Here is a 17227-nt window from a genome sequence, read left to right as displayed (position 1 = left end):
TGGCGGTCGTGTTCACTGCATCAGAGATGGATAAACCTGCTGGAGACTCGAGACGGTCTCGGTTACCTCCATGGGGTTGACGGTGATGTTGAGCCCAGAGCCTTCCCAGTCCGACTCTGGATCCTTGATTTCATCCTCCTCGTCTCGGGAGCCCTCCTGGTGCGTGGCGTGGATCCTGTAGATCCCGATCACCACGATGATCACCAGGGCGGCGATGCACACCACAATGACAACTGTGGCTGCAGGGGGCGCTGGACCTGGCGGAGAAAAGACAATCACGAACTAGCAGCGTCACTTCAGTTTCAAAGTGTTTTTAATAAGAGACAAAGCTGGAGACATGTAAAAGCACAAAAGACATTCATGGTTTGGTGGCGGCCCGAGCCTCAGGATTACGATGAGAGATAAGAGCGACAAGGTTCAGCGGAAACTGATTCAGTGAATGCATCATGTGCAGCGCCAGCATCACTCTTGAATGCACAAAGAATGTTTACACAAGACTGAACTCTTCAAAGAGCAAGTAGCTGGAATATCAGCTGTTCACTTTTTTTTATTTTTCCCCTCGCTGCAAGCCACATCTTTTACGTTTTGATTGGTTGCACCCTCTCTGGCAATCCTGACCGGGAGATTAGAGCACCAGCAATTCATCGGGATGAAAAAGGCACACAGAGAAGGAAACTAAATGTACATAAGTTAACCTTTTATTTGAACTCATTAGTCTCACTAGTTATAGATCTAACATAAAAAATTAAGACTCCTGCTTTCTAAGTAGCCTCCAATCCATTTTTCATTTGAACTACGCCGAAAGCAAGACATTACAATCCAACCTGCAGACAGAGTATGAATGCACCGAAATGGACTTGCAGAAACTGTCACAAACACATCAGATGTCAGCAGTAGCCTACAAAGCTGTCTTCTGTAGGTTAAAGCAAACTCTTCTTCCAATCTAGTGTCAGCCCAGGACAGAACAGGAGACTTTATTAAAAATCATATCTTGATTAATTTAAAAACCTGGAGAACTTTGTGAACCTTAATGGAACATCTAAAGCCCAAAGGAAGCATTTTAGAGGTAGGTGATGAGGGGAGCCTACATGAATCATCGACTACTGAGGTCAGTCACTTTTTTAGGGTTTCTTGATGTCACATAGAAAGTGAACTGAACTACAACCTGTCAGAAAGTTTTCTCTCTGGAGTCAATTGACCGCTTCCTCTGTAGTGACCATGTTCTGTTTGTGTCATAAATTTTGTTTATGAGTAATTTGTCAAGGAAATCCATGTATAATGGCAGCCTGGGTCTGTGACAGGCATCATCAAAACTGTGTTATCTAGCAGAGGAAAGCAATCATAGCAACCTTCCTCTTCTTAGCTAGTCTCACCCGCTTTGGATGAATAACTTCAGGGACTTCAGGGCTGAACTTGCTTCACTCCACATTTACAGCTATGAGATGTTTGACGTTTACTCCACAGGCTCTCACTGAGATCATCATCTGTGTTTGTTCTGTTCACATTTTCCTTTTCCTTAAAGGTTTTGGTCTTTTATTTAACAGTAGTTTGACAGGAAACAGGGCAGTAGTTTTAAATGTTCTTCACTTCTACATATTCTTTTCATACTGTGGAAATATGGAATAGAAATTCTTTCTGAGACCTCTTCACATCTTCTACCGTACTCATAATCAGATCTGACCTTCTTTCTGAAGCTCTCTCGATCTCATCATGGGGTCCGGTGACATTTTAGAGGTCAGGAGCACGCCAAATTAAATATCTAACATTTAGACAGGACGAGCTGCGCTTTAAAATGCTACAGCACAAATTATCATCAGGTGGGAACAAGTTTGATGAGGAAAAGGAGAAATCCATGTGATCAGACCAATCAGCCAGGTAAGGATATGTTTCCCACTTCTTCATCACTGGCTTACCTGACATGTGTGAGTTCGGGGTGTGGATCATCAGCGGGTGATGGACCGGTCTCATGTACTGGGACTGGGCGGCCATGTGATTGACGTGCTCCATGGGCGCAGTGTGGTGAAGGACGCTGATCTAACGGAGCAGGAACAAAGAGCCGTCATCGTCAAAGACGAGGCCAAAGAAAGGCACACAGTTTAACGCACAAAAAAAGAGAAAAAAGAGAAAAATATTTATGAATAGCCCTAAAACCTGCCTCCAGGTTGAACTCGTTGCTGGTGTAGCGTCCGTTGAGTTCGGAGCAGGTAAGTCTGAACCTTCTCTCCGTCAGAGAGGCGGGTCTCCAGTTCCTGTAGCGCAGCTGCCTCAGGACCTGCTCATAGTGGGCCATGGAGTCCACACCTGTGGACAGAAAAACCCACTGACAGAAACTACCCTACATTTACATATCCAGTTCAAAATCTGCAGGACGGTTAAATAGATTTTTCTGCCTCTGATGTCTCTGGTGCAGACTGTAGCTGAGCAATAATGACACAGAAAAATGAAAAATGTGGTTAAATCAAAATGTATTTATTTATTTATTTATTTATTTTTATTTTTTTTGTTTCACTGCTTCACAGTTTTACCTAAAAAGAAAAGTGTAAATTTATGGACTTTTAAACAATAAGGAAGACATTTCACACATTTTTAATCTCTACTAATTGCTTCCCAGGTTTTGGCCTCCTTTCAGCTACCTTTTAATTAAACTACTTGACTTTTTATCAACGTAAATAAATAAAATGTAAAGATGAATGTGTTGCTTTGCTTCACTCACTGAGATTAGTGGACATTTCCCTCCTACCTCCTGATTTAAAACAGAAGATGTTTTTTTTTTTCCCCCAGATTTTTTTTTTTATTAAGATTTCTGACAGATACGGTTGAGGTTTTATGAGTGATGTTACCATATATTGATATTCCAGAGGTGGAGTTGGTGGCATCGAGGTGCTTTCCCAGTAAAGCGCTGTGCTGAATCTCCAGGCTCTCTCTCTCTGGTTCCAGTTCGTCTCCGATTACAAGCACATCACAGTAGTCCAGGTTGTGCATCACCTCCATCACCCCTGGCCGGCGGACTGCACACACAGCCACAAAGTTACTTAACATATGAGTAGGAAAAAAAAAAAAAGTTTGCATTGATGAGGTCTGGAATTATAAATAAGATGTCATATATATATATATATATATATTATATATATATATATAAAAAAAAAGCTCAGAGGTGTGTCCACTCACATCCACCAAAGCTGTCGCTCTTCATCACCGTGCTGGTGATCCGCAGCTCTTTGAAGGGCGCCACGCCCAGCGGGCTGCGGAGGACGCTGGCGGGTCTGACGAGCTGCTTGGATCCTGAAATGGTGATTCTGGGTTCACTGGGCGGCAGCACCATGACCACCGCCTTGATGTCCGGGATGGAGACGCACGTGTCCTCTCCAAAACACCTGACCGGTGGACAGAGGAGGTGTTACAGCAGCACGGCTTATCCGTCTTCACCTAAAGCCTTAACTATTAGCCTCCTACGGTGCCGATAACGTGCTCGATACTCGGCACATGCCTCGTCTTGTTCCAATAGACAATACAAAGCAGAAAACATCCATTTCTAAAACAACGCATCTTTTGTTTAAGGTTATTCCTTCACCAACTAAAATACAGCGATGTATTATTATCGAGATTTTATGTCAAAAACACAAAATAGAACAAAGGTTTTGAGCAGAAGGAAAAATCATGCATGATTTTAAATTATTTACAAATAATAATAATACAAAAAAACAGAAATGCGGTCCAAACACTGCAGAACTACCTTCGTCTCACGTTACAGCTGTAAGAGCTTCGGGGTAAGTCTCCATCAACCATTGTTACAGGCTCAATGGTTTAAGCTTGAATAGACAGAGAAGCTGTAAACATAGATTTTAAGTTTTAATAATAGATTCGCAACTGGATTTAGAGCTACAGTTTGACTGGGATCATTCTAAGAGATTTTGTTTTCAGATAAAGTCACATGCAAATTACTCTAACACTTCTAAAAAAAATGTGCACAACTAGGCATTACCAGATAATGACTGGTTTGCTATAAGCTTAATTCACATGTGTGGAGATGCTAAAGCATGTTTAAAAATGCTTTATTTTCACCTCTTCATCAAATTTCTTCTGTAGCTTATACACAGTTTCTCCCTCATGTCATCTTGGTTGTGATATCCAACTAGAGATTCTCAATTTTCCTTCAAATTGTCTATTTCTTAAGGCATTATTTAAAAGTCTATTAAATTTGTATGAAACATGCTTTTTTGATCGGTAAGCTGTTTTTTTTTTTATTATGCTGACGAAATACTCCGATATTACTAGGTTTTTTGGGGTTTTTTTTTCCCCGAGTCTGATCTGCAGAATGTTGGATGGGATTTTTCTGTCTCGCTCTGAAGACTTTTGCAGCTTCAAGCAAGTTTTTAGTCCCAGATGTAGCTCAGTCTGATTTGCATTTTAGTGTGAGAATCTTCCCTGCCCATTTTGAAGAATAACATCCGCCCCCAGCATGATGCTGCCACCACAATGTTCCCCAGTGGGAACTAAGTGCTCAGTGTTGGGTTTTCACAGAACATCTGGATTTATAATGAAATTCAGGCGAGTTTTGTTTACTAATGAGATGACTTTTTAAATTTGTAAAAAAAAAAAAAAAAAAATCTTAAAACCCATGTTATATTATGATTTTACTTCATAACTGTGTTCTTAATAAAATCCCAATAAAACACATTGGAGCTTCAGGGGGTAGAATTACAAACATATTAAATCTTCTCTGTATGATAAAATGTAACAGTATTAACGGGAAATAAATTGTCAGTGATGGTTGATATTTTTGGGTTTAAATTAATAAAACTCATTTTATTCTACTGTTTCTCCTGGATCTTGATTTGAGTTGCATTCCACTATAAAGAGGATGATACAATTTTCTGCTGAAAATGAACAGGAACTGTTCATATCTTAGTTTTCAAATGTAAAAAAAATAATAATTGTAGTTTTCCTCTATGCAGTTTGCTTTTTACGTTTCACCCAGCAGCACCAAATTAATCATTTTTGCTGGGTCATGTGGAACTAGTCCATGAACTCTATATGTCAGAAAAGCCCAGTGAGGAAAGACAGAGGTAACGCTGCAAAATTAAAAAAGAAAAGAATGCAGCGGAAAGCGAGACTTCATATTTCTGCAACAAAACATAGATTTCCGTGGATTACACAATGTTCTTGTACTGTACATGTTTCTGAAAACCGATGCTATTTGTCAAAGCCTCAGGAAATAAGGGTCATGTCCGTAAAACCTATGATTTCTGACATATGATGTCTGACATAGTTATAGTTGTAAAAAAAAAAAAAACTGCTGGAACAAGTGACACTGTTTGGAAGCAAAACAGCACTATCAGGCGTTAAAAAAAGAAAAAATCCACATTTTTCCTTAATCACAGGCTGCAGACTCGACATGTCTGCAGAGAGCACATGGAGGACTCTGCCAGCTTTATCTCGACAGCGGCGGGTTAGCGCTGCAGTCAGACAACTTCGATTGTTGTTCCACAAGCTCGTCTCACTTTATCAAACAACGCGTGTCTGAGCTGACCCTGGCCCGAGCTTAGAGCTTAATAAAAGAGCAGTAAAGGCAAGAAAAACACTCTGATACCAAACCCACAGATGGGATATGGATGGAAGTGGACTCTAAATATAAGATAAAAGATAAATCTACAACTAGTTAGTCTCAAAGTGGCGTACAGAATCAGTTTTACTTTAAAACATGTATGTAGTGCCATGTAATGAGTAATCCATTACTCTGGATGGATTAATGTAGTTTAATAGGTGTGACACTCTTCACAACAAACAGCCAAGAAATGTTGCTATTTTATATATGGAGGGTGGGGGAATCCAAATGTTAAAAATCTCAAGAAAATGTGGCAGATTGTGTAAACTGAAAAGGAGAGTCGGCCTGAGAGAATGACCTCGTCATCCTGATCTGCCAGATTGAAAATCAATCGAGTTCAAACCAAATTTAAAAGACGGATAACAAACAACAAACACGAGGAAGGACGAGGAGAGTTTGTGCTCTGTGCAAACACCATAAGGCTTTATTTCCTGGATGTACATCTGCTTTTCTTTCATGGTTTAATTGATTTTACACTAATGGTTCGTTTTTGCCCATCTCACTGAGTGTTCAATGGCTTGAGGACAAAGTCAAACCCAACAGTTCAGCCAGGCCTTCGTACCTCCTTCACACTTTATTACATACTCATCGTTTCACAAACAGGGAGTCTTCACCAGAGCTATCACCCAGTTGTGTTAGAAAAATGTCCTTGTGCTGGAAGTGAATCCTAATTTTGCACTTTATTGCTTAAAAACCGGTGGAAACCATCGACAAATTTACGACCAATTTAATGGAGATACTGTTGCTGTGGTAGCGGTACTGTTCATCGAACAGGATTGGGTGTGTCACATGTACCATGATTTATTTCAGGAGACTGTAGAAATTGTAGATGCTGTAGGCTGCATAACAATAAATTTGTCGTGTAAATGCATTTTTGGAAAGTGTAAAATGTATCAATGCAACACTGAGGACAAATTATCTGAATATTTAACCCCCGTAGGCTCAAGAGAAGCAGCTTTGTGGTTCATTGTTCTCGTTTGTGCGTCGGATTTAGGGCCGTACCAGAAACAGGCAAGTACAGAAGTTCCGGCTCAAGATTTTTGTATTTGAGAAAAAAAATTGAGTAATTACGCTAAAACTTTTAACACATTACAACCTATGACAGTAATTAATCAAAATAAAAGTATTCCACCCTTATAATTACATAAATGGTGAAAAACTTTCAAGATTAGAGTTTAAAAACCTTAAAATATTACTTTGACTTGAGGAATTACTCCCTTTGACTTCGAGGATTTCTAAAAGCGAAAGTTTGTAATTTCAAACCTAGTGAAGAGTTAAAATCAGGAACTTCAAATGACTATAAACTAGGGTACAAATTAGAAAACTATCCTGACTGATAAATGTCTCCAAACCATAAACATACTTTTTGCTTCACCAGACAGCTGAGGGCAGAAGTGAATCATCTGAAACGTGTTACAATTAAGGCAGAAAATATGTGCAGATGAATTTTAACTAAGATCAAGCAACCCAAACCTCCCTGAATGAAGCTCAATCCCAAAGGTCTGGGGTAAAATCAAACGTACTAACCCCCTAACAGGGCTGGTTTTAAGCTGCACTTCTACCCCAGGAGTCTGTCTTACACTGGAAGTTGCAGAGGAAATAAGCTGAATGGCATTAATCTAGCAATAACAATATGCTGGGTGCTTGAATAACCGAGGTTATTACTATGACTATTGCTGCAACAGAACTCATTGTGATGATGTTAAAAAAAATCCCTACAGTTTTATTTCTCAGCAACAGCAACATCGTTTAGAGTCATGACAATAAACAAAACAATTCTTATTTGAGTGTCCATTTCATTTTATGTGTGTAAACTTCGATATGCACCATAAAGATGAATAAATCCTCTAGAATAGGTTTAGATGATTTTATGTTTTAAACGCATCACTTCACTTTCACAGGCATCTTGTCTAAACACTTTGGAAGAGCCTCGAAATGCAAACGATGAAGACATCAGGTGGATTGTGGTTTAAACAAGCAGATATTTAGGAGAATGCGGTTATGGGAAACGGACAAGGCAATGTTCAAATTGTGCTTCGTCTTACAAGTAAAGTAAGAAATGCATCCAGTAAGTAACCGAGGACTCACTGTACAGATGTGGAGATGTGCAGCCGCCTGAGGCCGGGTGTGGGGAACTGCCGAGAGTTGATGTAAGAGACTTTGGTCATGGCTGTGTTGATGCTGTCCACATCCTCTCCTTCCACCACCAGCACCGACTGGGCCGGGTTGAAGTGAAACTGGACACACAAGGACAACTTTAAAATCTCACCTCCCATCGGGTTTATGTGACTAATGGCCCTGATCTTTAATCAGAAGTGTTTGTAATGGACTGCATTTATCTCCAAATCTATTCCAGATTAGCTTCAACATGAGCCTTCGCTGACTATGTGTGACAGTGCGATAGTTCTGTAGCAGAAATGAGATGAGTATTCCCTGCACCACCAAACAGAGGATGAAGTGTCTTGTGAAAAAGCGACTGTGTCTTTGTATTTTCATGCACCTTTATGTCCTTAGCAAGGCTTTCGAGGGAGTTAATGTCAAGGCCTTCTTTGCAGGCCTGCAAGCAGGAGATAACCTTCTGGGTTTCAATGCGGCCCGGTCGGATCGTCAGACCGGAGAGGCTGCCGTGGAAATACTGAGTGAACCTCGGCGTTGCCACCTCGCCACCTGACGGGAAACCGAGACAACATGGTGTGTTGAGAAAAAAAAAAAGGAGAAAAAAGAGAGGCAGCGGCAAAGAAAAAATGTTAGAAGTGATGCTAAAAGGGCAATTCTAGTTATAGACCTGTAAGAGACCAGAAGATAAAATATTCCAACTACATTCAAAGTTAAACGCCAAAAGCAATTTCTTCAAATCGAACAGGAGCCAGAAATACTGTTCATCTCTAAACTTTGAATGTGAAAAATGTATGCACAGGCTGAAAGTTAGTAAGTTAGTGTGTGTATTTTTGGATCACTGACTATATTTATACAATACGTATACTGTATTAAAGCTGAATAACACAAGAGAAAACATAAGTATGAGAAAAGTAGATCCTCAGACGACACATTTATGACTAGATCTGTTGTCAGATTGCAGAGTCACCATCTAAATAGAAACCCAACATGTAAACATGTTACAATTATTATGATCTGAGTTAGGAGAGTGTCTCCCTTTTGCAATTCACTTTTTAAATAGAGAGAAGATACTTGGATATTCTTGACAGATAAAATTATCTGATTAAACTACAAAATGCATAACACAAACAAAAACAATAAATACGGAAAACAGTCCAGGAAATTGCTTTCAAATAAAGTAAAAAAAAACAACAACTCCCTACTGAATGCAAAAAGATTATTTGCACACTAGAATATTTTATAGCTGCAACGTCCTCCTTAAAATGAGCTTCTCTGCATTTTTTAACACTTTAAAAATATTTTGAGCGGTCCAGACAAGCAAGCTGGCAAGAGCATTGGATTTTAAAACGGTGCTGCCTGACAGTAGTTGCTGGATATTTAATAAAGAAGATTTTATTGGTGGTCTGCTCAGTGTGATTCCCACCTTTTCCCAGTTGTCTCACGCGTCTCAACAAAATAATCACATCCTACTTCTCAACACTTCTTCTGTAGGCTGTCCAAATTATTTTGTTGCTCTGGAACAGAATAAGGTTTAAAGTCACTTCCTTCTGCAAACTTCTCCTTGAACAACACGTGTTCTGCAGGGAACAGCCTGGGGAAACGCAGACAGATACCGTGGATACTGTCATGAGCAGCTAACCTGCATTTAGCTGGAGGCCTCGCTTCTCCCTCAGCTCGGTCAGAGGGAAACATTCAGGAGTGTGTGCACATGTGGACCTGTGTGAGTTGATCCCATCACAGAAACACTGTTTGCCCTGAGCAGGTTGGACAGCAGCTTCTCCTCCAAGCTTATGTCCTTCTCCTTAGACTCTGACAAGGCGCAGAATCGCTTTTTGACGCAAGTCCTGAAAGCAGCAACTGCAACCACAACGTCCGTCTTGTTTACAGTATTTCCTAAAACACCAGGAACATATTGGCAAAAGCTGAAGGAGAAAAGAAAAACCCTCAATCATTTTGTTGGACAACATTAAGATTTAACTGCAATGTTGGATCAGTTAATCCTTTTACTATGAGATTTTGTCAATAGTTTTTGCAATGTCACACTATTTTATACCCCAGAGTCCCAAAGATCTAGATTTATACTGATGCCTGGAGAGAGGCACAGCGGCATAAAGCAGGATGGATGTATTATCAGTAAAGTCAGGGGACTGTAGTGGTCAGTGAATGTAGTGGTCAGTGAATGACCACTACATTCACTGACCACTGTTAAGCTGTTTTTTGCAACTTAACATTTTGCAAAAAACAAGAAAAACAAAACAAAAAAACAGACTTTACTTGATTCAAATACGTGAACAGCCTCAGTGTTGATACATGACTGTGGTCATGAAGCGATAATGTGATCGAAAAAGGCAAAGTGTTTCATTAGGCATTATGATCTTTGTACAGGGTTTACTGTTTATGCACATACACTAACATATTACATAATTTGGTCTCTATGCATGTGAAAATGCTCACAGCTTCATTATCAACATTTCAGGAGTTCAGCGTTTTACCTTTTTTTTTTTCTTTTTTTTTTTTAGCTCTGTATCCATAGTAAAGTGGATGGGTCATTCTGTTTCCGATAATGTTTGGAAAGTTTGAAGGTTTTTATTTCAAAGAGCAATCTTTTCCATAATCAGGAGCTTTCTTCCTTTATCTAGAGAGTGACGAGCAACGCACTGCACAGGTCAGGTTAATTAACTTGTTGCCATCAAGAAACATTAATCACAGCAGCAAAAGTTTCCGACAGGAAGCTCAAATAAACTCAGTGACTTTTTAAAAATATTTTTTATAGCATTGTACAGTTCTCATAAAGAATAGGTACTAGAGTGAAGCACGCAGACTGTTATTTGAAGGTTTTACTTCAATTTTTTTTTTAAAATCTGAGTCTTTTTCAGACTTCGAGTTTTTCACCTGTAGAATTCAGTCAGCATAAAAACAACATAATAAATGAAAAGTGGTCAGCGTTTTTGTTTTTCCACAGCTGGTCTAGTCTAAGTCAAACACTGCTGGGTTGTGCAGCAACAAGCTTCCAGAAGAGGAGGTGAGCCTATCTATAAGTAATTATAGATAGAGTCAGTCCCTCTGTACTGAACTGGGCAGGATTATAACTGAATCCAATACAACAATTTTATTGTATTTGACTGGAGCATCTTTGCTTTTTTCTTTAAAGACACCAAATGTTGTTGGAAACTTGCGTTTTATGAAGTAAATTGAAATGGATTGTTGATTGCAGCACTGCACTAGCTGCTCTTTTCTGCTGCTGTACCACGTATGAAGAACGCCACGCTGTACTTTATTTAATGCCCAGCATTATTTAATGCTGTGGCCCCACATGGGCAAACCCATGTGGGGCCACCACCATATAGGGTCCATGTAGGGCCCATGTGGGCTGTGGCCCTACATGGACAAACTCATGTGGGGCCATCGTGGAACCCGCGGACAAACCCATAGGGGACCCATATGGCCTGCCCTCCTTTTCCCCACATGGGGCCCACCTAGGCATGCTGGCTGGGTGTAAAAACATTTTTCACTTCCTGTACGTAATGGCTTCACTCTTTCCTTCAGTCTCATCCTCTTTACTTTATTATATAATCGCCATGAATGTGAACATCCTTCGGCAAGTTAAATAAAAAAATATGCACATATTTGCTATTTAAGCTCGATAAAAAGTCGACTGCGTTGCGCCAATAAAAATAAAAAAAAAATGGTTGGAATCTGTAACCCTTTTCTTGTTAACCTTGTAAAGCAACCACAGACAACTTATTTGGCTCGGAGGGCGGTGAAAGTAAAGTCTGAATTTCTGTTTTCATTCCACATTTTCCTGATTGCGGGGAAAAGAGGATGGAGGAACGAGAGAGACTCTGGAAGGCAATCTTGCTTGCTAATGGCCTGCAAAGTTATCAGTTGCGGCTTAGTGAAGCTTAAAGCGGCTTCATTGGGATGTAATAGCTGGAAAACTTGTCCCCCATTCACTCCTGCTAATCCTTCCTTCAGGGCCTTCTCTCACAATCAAAGATTCGTAGAAAGAGGCAGCTCGAGAGGGCCGGATGAGGCAATGAAGCAAAAATGATGACGACAGAGAAAATTGCAATCAGGCGCAGAATGAAGGAACATTTAAACGGCAGCCGAAACGACATTAGGATCGAAGCGTTGGAGGACGCTCGCGAGTCTCGAGTGTTATTTGGACGAGCCGCCGAACTGATCTATCCTGCGCCGTTCTGCCCTGTGAAGCACTTTTGTCCCATTTCTCAAGTAATAAACACGGCAGCATTCATCCCACCACGCAATCACTACTTACTTTAATTTCCCGTCGGTGGAAATGACATGCAGAGTCTGCTGCTGATATTCACCCCGCTTCAAAGAGGAAACATTCGTAGCCTCGGGGTATGAAATCTTAATCCCCTAATGCATTCTAACAGAGGCTCTCCTGCTTTCTCGCTCTTTCTTACTGGTTGGGATTCAGATGTAATTTCCAACATCTCGAATTCAAAAGCCGTCGCTGCTTACCCATATAATTTTGTGTGTCACCAGTTTCAGAGTGAATCCAGGTCCAAAAAAACGTACAAAATGTAACAAGCTAATAAAACCTGCAGCTCATTAGTTAATAACAGGGTCATTTGGCTTTTAATTTCACGCTGCTTTTACTTATTAGCAAATAGTATTTATTAAACAAGACTTCAGTAGCATCAGTCCTCGTATCTAAAACGGTTAGTGATTCTGACTATCTGACCAGTCACACCCAGACATCAGCAATAAACCGTGAGCAGGAAATAAAACGTTGAGCGTCAGTAAAATGTTCTGTAGCAGCAGAGCCTCAATTAAGTGTGTGTCCTGCTTTTATGCATTCGTTTAAACTTTCTTCAACAGCCCATATTTTGCACCCACAAACCAGTTCCTGCCCACTAACCTAAACTATTGTTTCTCAATTACTCTGAAAAATCTTTCCAGGTATTTTTATGAGCTATGGATATAAATGACTGACATACTTTTTCTAACACAAGTAAGTCTACTAAAGCAGAAAATGTGTGGATGCACATTTTTTGCATTTTTTTTTTTTACTGTGAAGGTGTGGTAAAGTAGTTTTAACACTGATTTAGGACTTTCCTTCCAGGAGTCTCTGTGACTGTAACAATAAAACCAGAAGAACATGCCATCAACAAAACTTTAAAAAGGTGCAATCTGACAATTGTATTTCAATTCATGGTGTAACATTAAGGAACAAGTTAAATGGGGAGTTAAAACAAAATCAAAATTTAATACAATTTAAAAGGAAATAAAAGGTCATTTTCGCAGGATATAGAAATATGGGTGAGAGTTAGCACAAATGTGTATATGTATGGATGTATGTAAATCCAGATAAAATGGAAAATTAACATACGTTTATTTTTTATTTAATAATGAGGGTCCATCTGACAATATGGTGTGAGTTTATGGGGTAGGAGATCATGAGTTTCTGACTTCTTCCTACTTGTTTTTGCATTCCTTGTTCATGTGTGTGATTTTATACTTCTATCATGTTCGAAATATCTATCTATCTATATATCTATAGTTTGCCTCTTAGCAAATTTTGTTGGATGAAAGACGGTGTTGCTCAAGTAAGAAGTATGATTTCTCTGTTTTTCCAACTCTTATTTTATTTTACATTTGAATGTTGTAGGTGCCAATAAAACGCTACAAAGAAACTAAATGACAAATGGGATTATGAATAAAGGCATAGGGATGTTTCTTTTGCATTGAAATGGAAAATATTCTGATATTCTGTGTGATAAAAAAAAAAAGAAGAAGCGCAGCACAGCCTTGAGATGAAATACGCTGCTGCATATAAAACATCTGACAGAGCAGTAAACAGCTGTCAGCAGCTCTGACAACATGCTGCAGCAGCCGTTCACCTTCTTTAATGCATAAAGCTCCATGTTGCATAAACAAACCTGTACGTACACATACAGGCGTTCATCCATAAATACATACGTACTGACCTTGCCAGCAGGCACCCACAGTCAGCTGGGTATCAATCTTTGAGGAATGAATCGGCCAATCATCCGTCACCAGGTACGGCTCGTAGGTCACGCCGTCGACGAAGAGCGTCACTGCAGGAAACTCCACGTTGATCACGTAGTAGTGCCACTCCTTGTCACAGATCTGGAAGGCAGGGAGAAGCATCGCATCGTCTTTCAGGTTCCCACTTATTACAAAGCAAATCAAGCCTAATCTTCACAAAAGGACGGCTTCAAAAAGGTTCTCTAGGAATACCGGTTCATTTTTTGGTGAGAATGCAAGATTGTTTCAATCCACTGTTTTGAAGGAGCATCTCACCTTCTGTAACTAAGATGCAACAAAGCCTTCGCCTCTTCCCTGGATCATTTGCTGCATGTCATTAGACAACTAATGAGGTTTTCAACTAATGAGGTGTTCATTAAAGGCGCTGAGCGAGAGAAGAGTGGCAGCTACAGCCAGAAACTTTTAACAAAAGATGGAAGGATCCTTTGAATTTTTAGGGAAATCCCTATAAGGATGCCTTTTCTTCTCCTCATGTTCCCTCTTCACATTATAAATACAAAACACATCATCCACTGCACAGAGCAAATGTTATGGAAACACGGAATAAATAATTGACATCTTTACTTAAAAGATGTCTATTATAAACAAGTATGTATATGGACATAAATCTCTAAAGGATTTCCAACACCTTTATAAATATTTTTCTATATTACATGCAATTGTCGCACTCCAACCAATTAAAATGAAGTAAATATCTGATTTTTTGCATCCGAAAGCAGGTAACATGATCCCCCGGTACTCAACAGCAACGAAGGCAAACTACTCCAGTACACATGCATGCAACATGTATGTTCAGGGGACGACACTTTCTGATGCCACCCTGGGAAACCGCCCATATAACCCATATCTAAAACTGCCACTATATGCACATTTGCAAAAAAATATTTTACTGTATCACACCAAGCATTTCTGAAGATTCTCAGTTTACCAGGTTTTATATTCAGGATTTCAAGGAAGTCATTTTGTTTTGAACATTAATTTAAAATGTCCCTCTCTGGGCGCTGTAGTGGCGCAGGGGCAAAGCACAACCCACGTATTGAGTCCTCGTGGTGATGGTTGCAGGTTCAATTCCCAGCCTGGCAACATTTGCCGCATGTCTTCCTCCTCTCTCATTACCCTCTTTCCTGCCTAACTCCTTTCAAATAAAAGCCACTAGAGCCAACAATAACTAAAAAAAAAAGTCCCTCTCCATTTATTTCCTGGGTGACGAGGCAGCAGTCGCTTGTAATACAACCGGCGTAATTCATAGATGTGCAGAGACACAATAAAGTTGAGAATTTTTCATTTAGGTGGAAATAGTAGCCTGATTATTATGCATTATGCAAAATTAAAAATTTCAGATTAATCGCATGCGCCAACTCGTTAATGTGGGCAGTCTTATATATTGCACAAAGCATAAGCAAAGCCTCATACCTCATAAAGTACCCAGACTTTTCCTCACATATTCAAGAAACTTCAACACTTTTAATCGACAAAGTTAGCAACAAACAAAAAGCAACAAACAAAAAACAGAAAGTTGCACGCAAAGAAGCTTTTGCCATCTCGTTCTGAAGCCTTCTGCAGATCAGCACCTGATTTTCCCACTCTCATAGACGTGGGTTGCTTTTGTTTGTCTCTTCAGAGTTGATTCCACTTCTGTTGTGTGAAGCACGTCTTGACATGCCTGAGCGGGGGCCTCGGGGATGTTGCTGATAAGCTGCGTCTCGACCCTTTTTGATGCTGATTCTGTCGCTTTTGTTTGAGAAGTTAAGATTCCACCGAGTTGATTTCAGCTCTGCACTGCAGCCAAGCCTAATTACTGTTCATGCAGTTAAACAATTATCTGATCAAGCTGTGTAATCTGAACAATGCGGTTTTGTTGTTCAATGAAGCCGCAGAAGCATTTGATCATTTTTTTAAGTCATAATTACAACCTGGATGCATGCGCAGAGCGGAAAACTAATGATGACAGAGCATAAATCAAGAATAATGTGTTCGTAGATGCTTCATGTTAAACTGATAAGCAGAAGGAAAAGTATAAGTTGCTCATAAACAGTGTGCAAACATTGACACCAGCCTAAATGTTTTAAACTACACAACGGATATCATCTCTGCAGCCACAGCCAGGTGCAGAAGAGATAAAAGAGCTGAAGAAGAAAAAATACTGTGCTTTTTGTTATCATTTTTAATTAACAGAGAGAAAGTCTGATGAGGCATTCATTAAACGATAAGAACAACATCTAGAGTGGAGGAATCACTTCAGAATGACGTTGTTTTTAATCAATAAATGATGGTGCCGATTGTAAACAACAATCCTGCATCTGGAATCAACAAAGACCTGGCTAAAAATAAAATGATTCTGAAATAATTACATGTGCCAGGCATGTATATATATATATATATATATATATATATATATATATAAAATACTATTTGTACAGACCAGATTTTCTATATTAGAATAAATGTAGGAAGAATGGAAAAGAAACAGCCGCGCACGATTACATTCTAGTAATTTCCGCTCAGTAAGTTCATTTATTTTAAAAAGTGTCTTTGACTCACGTTGTGCAGCGCTGGCTGTGCGCCTGCTCTCCATCCTGAGCGATACTGGCAGATTTCCTTTGCAAAGTTAATTTATTTGGAATCTCTTTACTAAACTCGGCATGTGAAGCTTTACATGGGGCATTTTTACAATCACAAGATTTGAATTCTGTATATTAATCTGGAAAAAAAAAAAAAAAAACAGATTTCCCCCATGTCTAAAAGCAGACAGGTTCAGCTCTACACTCAGTAATATCCCTGCTTGTTTTTTGTTTTTGTTTAGTAAGTAGCACAATAGCAATCCTAAATGCAGTGTAGATGAATAGCTCCAATCAGCAGAACTTAAGCAAATGTCAGAAACATCAGGGTTTTTTTTTTTTTTGGTGAAGTTGTTAATAAAAGAAAAAACAAAATCTGGTGTAAGTCAGAAGCAGACAGTCTGCATTTTATCTTCCATTTGACTTCCAGTGACTGATTAATGCATCAAAAAGTTGTTGGAAGGCTATAGATTGGTAATCCAACCAAAAGGTTCATGTTTAATCTGAAGTCTTTTGCATCAAGTTCAAGTTAAGTTTCCCGTCTGCGATGGGGATAACTCGTATCTAGTCGGCAAAAACCACTGCATCAGTGTAGGATTTTCTAGTCATCAAGAGGCAAATTCTTAAACGAGTATTTAGCTTTAAATTAAAGGTTTAATATCCTTTAAATGAAGCATTTTTGCAGCTTTCTAGAAGTTTGTTCCAAATTAGCGGAGCACAAAAATTGAATTCTGCTCCTCCGTGTTTGTTTCTGACTTTGGGTACGCAGAGCAGACCTGATGCAACGACAATAGATCTGTAGTGTGTTTTGGTGCTAAGCCAATTAATGATGTAAAAACTAACAATAGCCTTTCAAAGTCTATTCTCTGAGTTACATGGAGCCAGTGTAGGACGTTTAGTACTGGAG

At 39.5% G+C, this 17227-nt stretch overlaps 1 protein-coding gene across 1 annotated transcript in view; it reads right to left on the bottom strand.

Moving 5' to 3' along the window:
* Positions 1 to 17227, bottom strand: part of clstn2a (calsyntenin 2a) — a 156565-nt gene that overhangs the window by 3535 nt on the left and 135803 nt on the right. The window contains exons 10-17 of the mRNA XM_014991066.2: positions 13681 to 13843; positions 8106 to 8272; positions 7694 to 7842; positions 3169 to 3374; positions 2841 to 3008; positions 2156 to 2301; positions 1914 to 2034; positions 67 to 257 (exon numbers count right to left, since the gene is read on the bottom strand). Coding sequence (XP_014846552.1) covers positions 67 to 257; positions 1914 to 2034; positions 2156 to 2301; positions 2841 to 3008; positions 3169 to 3374; positions 7694 to 7842; positions 8106 to 8272; positions 13681 to 13843 — 1311 coding nt within the window. The remainder of the gene's footprint in view (positions 1 to 66; positions 258 to 1913; positions 2035 to 2155; positions 2302 to 2840; positions 3009 to 3168; positions 3375 to 7693; positions 7843 to 8105; positions 8273 to 13680; positions 13844 to 17227) is intronic.

Source organism: Poecilia mexicana, unplaced genomic scaffold, assembly GCF_051168715.1.
Source record: "Poecilia mexicana isolate PSO_F unplaced genomic scaffold, ASM5116871v1 scaffold_17, whole genome shotgun sequence".
Taxonomy (NCBI): domain Eukaryota; kingdom Metazoa; phylum Chordata; class Actinopteri; order Cyprinodontiformes; family Poeciliidae; genus Poecilia; species Poecilia mexicana.
This window is presented reverse-complemented; position numbering and strand designations above follow the sequence as displayed.